The 14258-nt window shown below is 44.8% G+C and overlaps 1 protein-coding gene across 4 annotated transcripts in view; it reads left to right on the plus strand.

Annotated features, from left to right (window-relative positions):
- LOC311225481 (signal-induced proliferation-associated 1-like protein 1) overlaps positions 1-1268 on the plus strand; it is an 84844-nt gene extending 83576 nt beyond the window's left edge. For 3 of the 4 annotated variants that reach the window (XM_084310770.1, XM_084310773.1, XM_084310771.1), the window contains 2 exons: positions 610-722; positions 1031-1268. In XM_084310770.1, coding sequence (XP_084166896.1) covers positions 610-722; positions 1031-1127 — 210 coding nt within the window. In that variant the 3' untranslated portion in view covers positions 1128-1268. Of the gene's footprint in view, positions 1-609 lie in introns of all 4 variants that reach the window. The other variant, XM_084310772.1, reaches the window with a different exon arrangement.
- Positions 1269-14258: the final 12990 nt, after the last annotated feature.

The raw sequence follows: 14258 nt of genomic DNA on the forward strand, positions 1-14258 counted from the left end.
CCAGGTTTGTTCCACCCGTGAGATATGATCCCGGAAATAAAGGTAGAAAAAAAATGCTTCACGCTGAAATTCAGATGATTGACAGGGGCCCTGGGTCTCTTCTCTCAAAATACTACACTCAAGTCGGGTTGTGCCATGGCGCCATGTCCTCGCATCAATATGTGCCTTTTTCTGACTCGATGCGCGCTGAGATTTCTATAAACTCATATTTCACTAATAACACTAAAAATCATTGGTAAACAAACGTAGTGCTGAAGATATACACTTTGACAGGGTTAGGGTCATTACTCTTGGCTACATTTGAAAAAGAAACGCAACATTAATTAATACGTTCTGTATTGATCGATTTATGGCGTGATATCAATCTCGTACCGGACCGCTCGGGTTTAAGGGGTTCATTCATTCAGCCAGTCACTTTAGCCACTCTGCCCCTAGTGGAGGCTCACAGGCATAGCACTTTGCGTGAGACCAGTTCAATCCAGTGCGAGAGAGAGAGTGCTTGGCATCCGTGACGCCGCGTGTCCTCGTTAAATGATGGCGTACGGCACCTCAAATGCCCCCGACTTGATAACATTGACCTTTTTCTTCATCTTGCCCCCCATCCTCCAGGAGAAAGATGCCAAGGTGTGTCTCCAGGTCCAGATCCAGGGACTGCGGGACGACAACGAGCGTCTGCAGGAGGAGTCCTACAGCGCCTCCGCCAAGCTCAAGAAGTTCACCGAGTGGGTGTTCAACACCATCGACATGAACTGAATCACACAAACACATAGCTTGCCAAATGCCACACACACACACATTATGCACATGTACACACCAACCACTGCACACCATTGGAGACATGCAAACGACCCACACTTGACGTAAATCTCATCTGGTGCTTAACGCTGTTACACATGATGACACGGGGATGTGATCAGCCCCCGATACGACCCGTTTTTTCCTCACGGACACACAATAAAGACATCAAGTTCTCATAAACCGATGCCACCGCGGATGCTAACTAACTTGCCATCCTTCTCCGACGTCGTAGATCGTCGACGCAATCGCCGGGTTCACGTGAGGCGTTTATTATTGGGAAAGAAAAGAAACGACTAAGGAGGGATGAAGAGGAAAGAGAGGAGAGTTGACAGGTTTGATCAGCATGCTTGTCCCTTCCCTAGGGTGTGCTGGACGACGTACTAATCCTCTGTGTTCATTCCTGTGGATTGTAGGCGTACCTGCATGCGAGAGGAAGAGAGAGATGTGGAACTTCCCTCTTTGGGATTCGTGGAGGGATGTCCTTTTTTTTTATATATATATATATATATATATATATATATATATATATATATATATATTTTTTTTTGGTCCTGTGACTCGGTTTCTTCTCATCCGTGCTCATCTGCAAGCGATCCAACAGATTTTGGGGTTATGGATTGTACAAGAGCCTAAACACAGCCTCAAATGTGTTGATCGCCTCCCAACATGTGACAGGGTTATACCGAGCACGGCTCCAAGAGTGCTCTCGTAGAATCCCGGGTTCGTTCTGAGGACGAGGTAGACGGCGGGCTGTGTGGAGGTTTACCATTGTTCATGGTAACATACGGCGCCCAATCCAACGGAGGAGCCAATGGGAGAACAAGTCATTGGGAATTATGGGAAATGTTGCCCAATACCAAGAAAATGCTGTGTTTTTTTTTTTTATTTAATTTAATTTTCAACAGTGTGAATAGGTAGAATCAGACAGGCTCTTAGCCCACGAGAGATTCATGGACCATACTGTTAGTGGTGTGGGGTCACGCTTCCTCCAAACAGGATTTTTCCGAGCGTATGATTTTTGCAAGTGTCCCTCCATAAGGACAGATTCACTAGTTACAAACGGATGGAAGCTTTCCTGTAGAAACACAAAAAAACAATATGGGTGCCATAGCGATGACGAGTGTGACTGATCGCCATCAGCTGTTCAGATTTGTTTTGTATATATATATACGGTTTAAACTGTATTTTGTTACCTTGCTCCCAGGACGCTCTGCATAAGGGCAGTTTTGACGAGTACAAATATCAACCCATTATATTCACCTATGTTACCTATGATGGGTTGGCTGTGTAGATAACGGTGCGGGCAAAAGAGATGATTTAAAGGAAAGAGCATTTACTGTAACTGGAAAGCGCTGGCTTCTAACTGAAAATATTGATTTATATTATTGTATATTAATATTATTGCGGCTTCAGCCTTTGCCGGCTGCGATGAAGTGATTTGACACAGTGCCATCTAGAGTTTGACAACATGTAAGGTTATACATGGAATTGATCCCTCCCTCGATCCATACGCATGCTCGATGGCCACATCGCCGTTGTCGGACCCTCCATGCTCTCCGTAGTTTAAAGAAACGGTACTGTACAGCGCGTGACCCACGTTTATTAAAGATATTGTGTCAATCCTGAGACGCCTGCTACAGAGAGAGTGGTCTGTAGTACGTCTGCCTGTAAGCCCAACCTGGTTTTGGTCTTGTTTAGAAGGTAAGACCTGGCAATTACGAGACAAAGACCCCTATTTAACCCTCGATCATGTTCCCTTTTATACCCTAATATTGTACAACCTTGTATATAAGAGAGAACGTTGACGCTCATCGAAATTTGCACCTTCATTCCAGTTTTTTTGTTTTGAAAGATCATTTCTGCTTTACTAGATAGGAGGTGATGGAGAGTGTCAGGGATGAGGGGGTGGGGGTGACGCAGAGGTCGCGTGCCAGACTTGAACTCACAGCAACGCAAGTGCGCGGCACACGCCACCCCTACCCCCGCCCACGGCTCCGCTGAGCGACGGAGTGCCGCTCCCCTCGCACCTTCATTCTTGTCATGTGTGACAGCATGTGATAACTGTTTCTTTTTTTGAGCTGTGACGTGTAAAAATGTTTATATCTATTAAAGATATTTTGTTGAATCGGTTGGTCTTTTGTCTTATATATGTGTTGTTGTTTTCTCTAGCTATGGAGTGGTGTATTTTTATTTACAGGTGGAGTCTGTGTTTGTGTAGTAGTGTGTTGCGTGGTGTGACGTGGTTGTTCGGTGTGACGTGGTTGTTCGGTGTGACGTGGTTGTTCGGTGTGACGTGGTTGTTGGTGTGACGTGGTTGTTCGGTGTGATGTGGTTGTTGGTGTGACGTGGTTGATCGGTGTGACGTGGTTGTTCGGTGTGACGTGGTTGTTCGGTGTGACGTGGTTGTTCGGTGTGACGTGGTTGTTGGTGTAACGTGGTTGTTGGTGTAACGTGGTTCAGTGTGACGTGGTTGTTCGGTGTGACGTGGTTGTTCGGTGTGACGTGGTTGTTGGTGTGACTTAATACACATGCAGTATATGATGCTGCTTTAAGTTTTATTTGGCCACATACTATTAGATTAGAAAAGAAGTTTGGCATCAAACCAGAGTGCAAATGTAGCAGTAAAGTGCAACAGCAAAATACAATGTACAGGTGATTCAACTGATTAGTGTAGTGCTAATCAGATGTGTGTATGTACAGTGATACAGGTGTAAAGACAGTATGGTAGTAGAGTAGTAATACTGGCCAGCAGCAAATCTAGTAGATTAGGATATGTACGGATATAGATATAGTATCTACAGATATGTAAAAGGACGATGGGCAGGTACTGTAAACAGACGGGTGTGAACAGATGTATGCAGTGAGAATGTATAAAACTGAGTATTGAACAATCCCTTTTTTGTACGAGAGCCTCTTTTGTGTTTTTGACCTTGGACTGTATTATGACACTCTAATTGCCCATCGGACTATATTTGCCTTATTCAATAAATATATTTTATTGATTGAAATTGTGTTTGTGTGGACAATTGAATTTGTTTGTTTTTGACCCGTGACGAGTCTGAACACCACCAGGCTCGTCACAATATATATGGTGTATACAGCATTTGTACATGCTATGGTATAGACCTATGGGTTATATGCATATAATACTGTGTATAATATATATATGTGCCGTAAATATAGAATATAAATGCAAATATAAATATGCGGTATATACAGCACTGTTGTACATGCTATCATTATGGGTAGACTATAGAATGAGGTGGGTTAAGATTATTATGATTACAGTTGTAGACAGTGCAAGCAGTAGGTAGGTATAGACTTCAGAGTCGTACAGTATGGGTAATCTCAGCGGGAGCAAAGCAGTACTACACAGATTCTAAAGTAGCATGTCCAGTTATTTTGCCACAAACAAGCAGGAGGAGAATGTATGAGTGGAAGCCACTTGTGGTGATTTCCCCCCACCATAGTGAAGTGTAGAAGGACAGAAGCCAGGAGGTGGTTAACGTAGTGTAGTGATTAACAAGAGAGCTGCTGATTATCCACATTGGTTACACAATACCTCTGACGGAGGCTAAGATGAACAAGTGATTATAGACCCACCGGAAACGGTGTCGAATAGGCCAAGATGACGACATGGCCAGTTATGGACACAAATGTTGTATTCAGTGTTGTAGTCGAGTCACTGAATCTTGACTCTCAAGTCCCCAGTGTTTGAGTCAGAGTCCAAGTCTGAGTCACCAAAGAAGAGTCCGAGTCGAGTCCCCATTACCCGAGTCCAAGTCATCAAGGTAGAGTCCACTCCACTCAGTGAGCAGTCAAAGAGCTGACATACAAATAAAAAAAAAAGGTCTACATTAAACATAAATTACACAGCGGTCACCATTTCAAAGGGAGTTTATTTACTTTGTGACACAATAGCCAAACAAATGCACTAGCCAGGCATATTGATGGCTAGTGCATTTGTTTGGCTATTGTGTCACAAATGATTAGGGCCTATTACTAAATAAATAACTTATCAATTAACAAGTCCGAGTCTGCACCTTCCGAGTCTGAATGCAGTCAATGCTCAAGTCCGAGTCATAAGTGCTCAAGTCCAAGTCAAGTCACGAGTCCTGAAAATCAGTCCATGACTCGGACTCGAGTACTACAACACTGGTTGTATTTATCATACAATTCTAAGTAAGAAAGAACCTGCACACTGACGAAATCCATAGAGTAAAATGAGCAAAAATAGCTAATTTATTTACATGGTGGAAAAGGTGCACACATTTTTCACCATGTAAACATCTATTTTGCATGTGAGGAGCCTCCATAGGTTTAGTCAGTGTGCAGCCTTTTTCTTACATTGGATTGTTATTGGCCTCATGCACCTGGTCTACTCTTTGGTAAAGCCTTGAGTCAAGAGCTCACACTTTTCTGCATTGTTGACTTGCCATAAAATGAAATCCAGCAGAAGTATAATTACATTCATGATGCAAGCCCTGGTTTAGACATGTATCACTTTGTGTTCACATTAGAGGAGATACTGCCTCTTCACACTGAGACAGGTACAGTAGGTAGTATGTCGGGTTGAAAGAAGCATGGATTTGTTCTGTATTGACCTTCCTATTGGAAGATACATGATGTCTCTGTTTAGTAAGAAACCGACTGAGGTAGATTTGATCAATATTGATGACTACGATTGAACTGGCTGTTTGAAAAACAGACATTGAGGCTTGTAAATTATTTATAGAAAGCATGGTGTGTGCTCATGTATTTATGTTCAGTTGAGATTCTGACGTCTGACCAGCAATGCCAGAGGCCATTTTCATGTAATGGAAGATGATGTACTATGTCTTATTATTAATTTGTTGTGAAGGTGTCCTATAATCCCATGTGGGATGGGCCACTAGGTGGCATGACACTTAAATAAAAACATTTATTCATACTAATTTCTTATTCTTTCATATAATTCCATCTCTAGGGGCAGATTATTTGGTGGCCATCATCCATGTCTTCTGGCCCGGTTGAGGGATATGACCTCCCGCCCAAATCCCCCCCCTCCTAGTTCACCCAAGCAAGGAGCCTGTGATGTCGGCCAGCTGTTCCGATGTTAACAACTGATATTCAGGCAGAGTACTGCTGCTGTGGCTGCAGACTACTCAATAATTCAGCGCTAATGCAGATTATGGCAGCGCTGGTCCCCTTAAAGAAGATTAGAGAACTCCCTGCCGGTCGGTCTTTCACCTTGTTAATGATGTATGGGCCTCCTTAATGCCAGACCAAGCTGGTGGTACCAGGGATGTTATGTTGATTTTTTTTTACACCGCAGGTCACAGTCAGAGTGTGTGTGAGTGTGCACACGTGTTATGTGTGTGGTGTAGTATTTGCAGCTGTGAGGGGGATGGGCGGATATATCAACTTGACTGTGGTAAATATATTGTACGATATCCTGTATGGTTTGTTGTGATATCCCTGCTTTGGTGGGGGTGGGGGGGCTGATTTGAGGGTGGGATAATCGTATAATATGCGACCCTGTTCTTTCTCAAATGGTGTGGAAATGTGCAATGTAAGCATTGTGGACCGACCATCGTATTTTGTAGTTTAATAGGCCTGCCAATCACTCAGATGGGTAACTTCCCTGGGATAAAGCATTTTCCTGAGAGCAGCAGTTTTTTTTAGTGGCGTTTAGATTTTTTATATTAATCTGTTTTTCTTTTCGATGGAATAAAAAAAATGCTTTTCACGAATTGTACTTTTAATAATTGGAATGCTCACGTTCCAATACGTATGTATTAAAAAAGATTTTTTTTAAAAGAGCCAGGTTCAAGGTTCTATCTTCTCTCTATAGGGACAATATGCTGGAATGTTCAATACCTTCAGTGACTTCAAAAGGAATGTGGACCGGGAAGCGAAGGGCATACATTGTAGAGGAGAACACTGAGAGAGATATGAGAACACACACACACACACACATACACATGTACACACATACACTGAGTAAAAGGCACAAAAGCAATCAAGATTGTGTTTTCATTTATCATTACTGGTGCTTTGAAAATAAGCGTGTGTGTGTTGCATGCATTCACAGATTGGCCATGCAGTGTATTTCTGGAGTGTATTCCTTGGGGGACTTGGGTTTATCTCATATATCAGGAAGAGAAAAAGGTTCATTCGTTTAAGCTTGAATGGTCCTGGAGTTTTCTTAAAGAGAGAGAGAGAGAAGGAAAAGAGAAAGGGGGAGGATAGTGGGATGACAACAGAGAGAGGTAATTGAGAGCACATTTTCAACCTCACTAAGGGACAGTGTTAAGTTTGGCAGCTATTTTGTTTTAGTCTTAGTGTGTGTCAAGTGCTCCTTTTTCGTTTTCATCATATTTAGTAATTTTCATTTATTTTTCGTTTAGTCAGTTTTAGTCAACTAAATGTCTGGGCATTTTAGTCTTAGTCAGTTTTTGTCTCAATTTTGTCTTTTTTGTTTTCGTCTAGATTTAGTCGACGAAAACGGATGACATTTCTGTCTATTTTTGGTCAATGGAAAAAAAACTTGTCAGAAATAGTCAACATGGAACATATTCTGATTTAAATTGCATATTTATTTTTTAACCTAGGGGAATCTGAGTCGGCGGCACAAGTAATACACAGGAAGGGTGCACTCACTGTCGATCTGTGAATGGAGAAATAACTTAATAAGACAGTCACATTATCTCTTGCCTTGCTCACCTGGCAGCGATTTATTTACATTTACATTTACATTTAGTCATTTAGCTGACGCTTTTATCCAAAGCGACTTACAAGTTCTGTGCGACAAGACAGCAAGAAGGGTATAACTCTATCAGCTGAGTAACAATGTTCATCAAAGTGTTGCGTGTTACAGTGTAGGTTAGTTTATTAGGACAAGTGCATGACAGTAAGGTTAGTCGGGGTTAGATTTTTTTTTTTTTTTTTTTTTTTTTTTTTTTATCATTTCAGATAATGGTTGAAGAAGTGAGTCTTTAGTCGACGGCGAAAGATTGGACGGGATTCGGCTGTCCTAACTGGGATGGGTAGTTCATTCCACCATTGTGGGGCAAGGACTGAGAATAGGCGGCTTCTCTTTGATGACCCTCCGGGAGCTTGGATAGGAGTAGATCTGAGGCGGCCAGAAGATGCAGAGCGTAGGGGTCTTGAGGGTGTGTAGTTAGAGACCATTGACCGGAGGTAGGCGGGAGCGGTTCCCTTTGCCGCACGGTATGCTAGGTCGAGGGCCTTGAAGCGGATACGTGCAGCAATGGGGAGCCAGTGCAGGTCCCTAAGAAGTGGGGTGACATGGGCCGACTTCGGTAGGTTTGAGATCAGGCGGGCCGCTGCATTTTGAATGAGTTGAAGAGGCTTGGTGGCAGTGGCCGGGAGGCCAGCTAGCAGTGCGTTGCAGTAGTCGAGGCGGGAGATGACTGTTGATTGGACAAGGAGTTGGGTGGCTTCTTTTGTCAGGAAGGGGCGTATCCTTCTGACGTTGCTCAGGAGGAATCTGCAGGTTCTGGTTGTCGCTGCGATGTGAGCAGAGAAGTTCAACTGGTCGTCGAGGACAACACCAAGGTTCTTGGCGGTCGGCGATGCGGTCACAGCTGCATTCTCGACTGTGATGGAGAGGTCGGTCAGGGGGGAGGATTTGGCCGGCAGGTGGAGCAATTCTGTTTTGCTTAGGTTCAGTTTGAGGTGGTTGGTCGTCATCCAGGCGGAGATGTCGGACAGACAGGCCGAGATCCGCTCAGAGACGTGGATATCTGAGGGAGGGAAGGAGAGGAAGAGTTGAGTATCATCGGCATAACAATGATATGAGAAGCCATGAGACGTGATAATGTTACCCAGTGATTTAGTGTAGAGGGAGAAGAGAAGGGGTCCTAGGACCGAGCCCTGGGGGACACCCGTCCGGAGGGGGCGGGTGGCCGACAGAGTCCCTCTCCATGACACTTGGTAGGAGCGGTCATTGAGGTATGATGTCAGCCATGTCAGCGCAGATCCAGCCACTCCCATTCCTGCGAGGGCCGCGAGGAGGATCTGATGGTTGACTGTGTCGAAGGCTGCAGATAGATCTAGGAGAATCAGGACAGAAGAGAGGCCTTTCGCTTTTGCTAAGTGAAGTGCCTCTGTGACCGCAATGAGGGCCGTTTCTGTGGAGTGGCCAGTCCGGAATGATAAATATTAAATAACACTCAGTAACAGCAGCCAGTGCAGTGTAACCAGGGCCGCCTCAGGGGGTGTGCGAGCAGTGCGGTCGCACAGGGCCTTTGCGAGGCCCCCCTTCCCGCGAGGCCCTTTTTCATCACAGACCTAAAATCTAGTTTTGCTTATATGCTTATATATTTCACATTAGACACGTTTGTAGAATGTGTCTGACTTCCTGCCTCTGCGGCTCTGCAGACTGCAGTTTTCCGGTTTCTGCGGATTTGCTGCTCTACAGATTTTAGGATAGTGTTTCCGGCCCGTCCGCCGACCGCCGTAATACCAAATAGAAGAAGAAGACACACGAGGTAGATAATTCAGCGCTATTCAGAGGAGCGAGGCGAGTGGATGTCTTTTCAAAAGAAGGAGAAGAGAACTTGTGAGCAGATAAATCTGTTAGGCAGCAATACGCCGAAAGGTGTCCAGTCTGCCGGAAAGTACTCGAAGAAGAAGAAGAAGAAATTACACCGTGGGCCAAGAAAGTCTCCTTCCAACTTTACCATTGGCGCCGCGTTGATACTGCGTTATGGTGAGTCAACCTATGATTATATTCCCGCCGTGGACCTGACCTATCTCTCTTTCTCTCTCTCTGGAGCCAAACTGGTCGACTAGCTAATATAGTACTACTAGTAGCTAACGGTGTGTGCCTGGTGAGAGCACCTGGCTGTATGTAGCCGCATAGCTTGCAGAACGCAGAAGCAAGCTATGCGGCTACATACAGCCAGGTGCCTGATTGAGCTAACTGTTAGCCAGTTAGCTGTTTAGCGTCAGCTGGGAATGTTCGTTTGATGCTATCTGTTACGACCCCTGTGAGTCTAAGGGTAAAGGGCTGTAACATAACAGTTGGTTGACAGAAAAGATGGACCAGGTTTGTAAACAACAATGATATTTATTGAATAGAGGCAAAGGAAGCACATGTAGCTCAGGGGTGAGCCCAGGCCAAAACAACAAACAAACACCACTATACTCCAAATAAACACAATCTAATCTATGGTAAAAGAGATTACATTACCTAAACTACTCTTACCTAACCAAAACAGGAGAAAACAATGTCCAAAGGAAATGGCAGCTCACCCCATCTGTGCTTCCTGAGAAAGAGAGAAAAACACATTAATTATACAGAAACAAAAGCAGAATATATACAAAAACAGACTATGGCTAACAATGCTCTCTCTGTGGCCATACACACACAAGGAAATTACTACTAAGCACCAAAGGCCAATAAACGGAATGCAATACTGTCAAAGTTACAGGTTTACCAAAATCACAACAAGCCTAGCCTCATGCCAGAGAGAGAGAAAGACTGAAGTGAGAAGCCATGTTTTAACAGGTGTGGGGTGATCCATGATTGGGGGGTGTGGATTGAGTGTTGGAGTCTGGAAGGCCATCCACCAATCGGTGCTGTTTAGCAATAATGGAAGGATTGGCCTGGCAGGGACCAATGGTAAAGGGAACAATGGCTGGAGGGAGGGAACAAAATGGAGAACACACACATGGAGACACACACTGGGGAATATATACATTGGGATGTAACACCCCCATACATAAGACAAAAAACATGCCTACATAAACTACCAACTAAACATGTTTTTTTTTTCTTTAACAACGAGATAACATCCCCGAGATAACATGCACTCCAAAACAAAGAGCTATGAAAAAACTAGCAGCAACATAAAACGAGTCCACAGCAACATAGACCGAGTAGACAGCAAAAATAGATCAAGTCGACAGCACGAGAGATTTAACTCCGAGATAGAGCATCCGCCAACACATTCTCAGACCCCTTCTTATGCTTTATGCTGAGGTTATAATTTTGCACTATGAGCGCCCAACGCAAGAGGCGCTGATTGTGGTTGTACATCCGCGACAGAAAAACCAATGGGTTGTGGTCGGTGTATACTACCACTGGTAATACGCTCGAACCGACATACACCTCAAAATGTTGCAACGCATACAACATAGCCAAAGTCTCCTTTTCAATAGTGGAATAGTTTAGTTGATGTTTGTTAAATTTCCGGGAGAAATAACAAACCGGGTGACTGACACCATCATGATCTTCCTGTAATAACACCCCTCCAGCTCCCACCCCGCTGGCATCCACCTCCAGCTGGAATGGCAGGGAGAAATCTGGAGCAGAGAGAACAGGGGAACTGCATAAGAGAGCTTTAACACCATCAAATGCATTTTGACAATCAGCTGTCCAAATGAATGGCTTGGACGGGCTACACAGGCTAGTGAGAGAAGTGACGACAGAAGAAAAGTTTTGGCAAAAACCACGGTAATACCCAGCCATCCCAAGGAATCTACGCAATTCCCGCCTAGTAGTAGGCACTGGAAAAGTTGTGATTGCAGATATTTTTGCATCCACCGGACGCACTTGGCCTTGTCCTACCTGCTTACCAAGATAGGTAACCGTAGCCTTGCCGAACTCACACTTGGCAAGGTTAAGGGTCAGGGAGGCTCCAGCTAAGCGGTCAAAGACAGTTTGCAAGGTCGTCATGTGGTCACGCCAGTTGGTCGAATAGACAACCAGGTCATCGAGATAGGCATTACAATTACACCAGCCAGGACTAGGGTCACCAGTCGCTGGAAAGTGGCCGGGGCATTACGCATTCCAAAAGGCATTACAGTATATTGTTAAAAAATGTCAGGAGTAACAAACGCCGAGATTTCCGAGGCACGGGGGGTCAAAGGGACCTGCCAGTAACCCTTTAACAAATCTAGTTTGCTAACATAGGTGGCAGATCCAAGGTTGTCAATACAATCTTCCATGCGGGGCAGTGGGAAGGAATCAGGCACGGTGACAGCATTTACCTTTCGGAAATCAGTACAAAATCTAGGAGTTCCATCCGATTTGGGAGCTAACAAGCAAGGTGAACTCCAGGGACTGCAACTTGGCTTGGCTAAACCATGTTTTAACAAATAGTCAACCTCCTGTTGCATCATGGCCCTCTTGGTGATGTTAACACGGTATGCATGTTGCTTGATAGGCACAGCATTGTTAACTTTAATATCATGGGCCAATACAGAAGTACAGGAGGGAACATCACCAAACAAAGCCATGTAGGCCTGAATCAAATTTGTGATGTCCTCTCGCTGCTCCTCAGGTAAGTGTGCTAAGTGAGTGGGCAGGTTCAATAACATCTCAGTGTTGGACAATCTAGCACCCTGATGGGCTGCATTGCGCAACTCTAAGCCATCTACATCCTCACCACTAACGTCAGGAGAGTCCGGAACTATTGGAGTTGAGGCAACAGCAGAGACGGCCAGTCCGGCTGTCTGGTCTGAGGTCTTCACCTGCACACTATCTCTGGAAAAATATGGTTTAAGCATATTGATGTGGCAAACACGAGAGTGACGTTTACGATCAGGGGTGCGAACCACATAGTCTGTATCACTTATCTTCTTGTCTATTGCATACGGTCCGGAAAAACGAGCGGAAAGAGCAGAACCAAGGATAGGTAACAGGACTAGAACCTTATCACCTGGCTGGAAAGATCGAGAAACAGCTTTCTCGTCATAGTGCCGTTTCATAGTTCTCTGGGAAGAAGAGAGCGCTTCTTTTGCGAGAGAGCACGCCTGATGCAGTCGCTCTCGAAACTGGCTAACAAAATCTAGCACATTAGTGGGTGTGCTGGCACCCTTTGACATGAACCGTTCTTTAAGAACTTTCAGAGGCCCTCTAACAGTGTGCCCAAAAACGAGCTCAGCAGGACTGAAACCAAGAGACTCCTGTATGGTCTCTCGCGCAGCAAATAGAACAAGGGGGACACCCTCATCCCAATTTTTCTCTGTGTCTAAGCAATATTTACGCAGCATGGACTTTAAGGTCTGATGCCAACGTTCTAGAGCCCCCTGAGTTTCAGGGTGGTAGGCACTGGACACTATATGTCGGATACCCAGGGACTGTAACACTTGCTCAAATAACCTAGACAGGAAGTTGGTGCCTTGGTCCGTTTGTACTACCTTAGGCAGTCCAAACGTGGAGAAGAACTTCGTCAAAGCCTTAATTATTACAGGCGCTGTAATTCTGCGAAGAGGGATAGCCTCAGGGAAACGGGTGGCGGTACACATTATTGTCAACAAAAACTGATTGCCGGCTTTGGTCCTTGGCAACGGACCAACACAGTCAACTATGACATGTTCAAATGGTTCACCGACCGCTGGTATAGGACAGAGGGGAGCAGGTGGAATTACCTGGTTTGGCTTTCCGGTGATCTGACAAGTACTACAGGTACGACAGTATTGTGCTACATCGGACTTCAAACCGGGCCAAAAGAAATGTTGAAGTATTCTGTTGTATGTTTTAGTGACTCCCAAGTGTCCAGACCAAGGGTGGTCATGGGCCAAGAACAGTACATGCTGACGATAAACTGCAGGGACAACAATCTGATAAACAGTGCTCCAGTCTGGTACCTGATCTGGTAGCCCTATCTCCGATTGTGCATGCTCTGCCAGTCTAGTACCATGGGACCTCCATGTACGCATCAAAACTCCTTCATCCACAAAATAAAAATGCAACTCTCTCCTCTGTTCTGTTTCAAGAGAAGAGAAACATTTTGCAAGAGAAGGGTCAGCCTTCTGGGCAGTAATTAGCATTTCACGAGTAACGGGCAACTTCAAAGCGTCGGAACTAGTTACAGTTGTCTGTGGGGGTACCTTACTATGAGTCGGTGGTTTGTCAGCGGTATCAGAAGTTGGAGCCAGCAACTCCTCCCTGACAAAGGCTGAAGCAAAAACAGAGTCAGACAAATTAATTTCATCACCTCTCTTTTTCAATTGAGCCCGAGTGACAACACTTGCAGAAAAAACTTCAGGGAAGTTCTGTGACAAGTCATCAGGCAGAGAATCTGTGTCTGGGTGATCCAACACTTCCAGCACAGCGTTTACCTGTCCTCCAGCTAAATCATTTCCCATGATAAAGGAAATGCCTTTAACTGGCAAGGAAGGTCTCACCCCTATTTTAAAGAAACCAGTGACCAAATCAGATTGTACATGAATACAGTGTAACGGGGCTGGCACGAAACCCATCTCAATACCTTGAACTAGGACACTAGAACCACAGGAAGATTTCTCAGACAGAGGTAGTACATCAGAGAGGATAAAGGATTGTGAGGCTCCAGTATCTCGTAAGATCTGAACTGTACACTGATCTTTTGGATCCCCTTTCAAGGAAACTAAACCCTTGGAAGTAAATGGCCTGAAACAAGGATCGAGAACATCCTGATCATTGTGCATCTGTTGATCGGAATCAGGTGCCATTTTAATCAGAC

Source organism: Notolepis coatsorum (genome assembly GCF_963971535.1).
Source record: "Notolepis coatsorum genome assembly, chromosome: 3".
NCBI lineage: Eukaryota > Metazoa > Chordata > Actinopteri > Aulopiformes > Paralepididae > Notolepis > Notolepis coatsorum.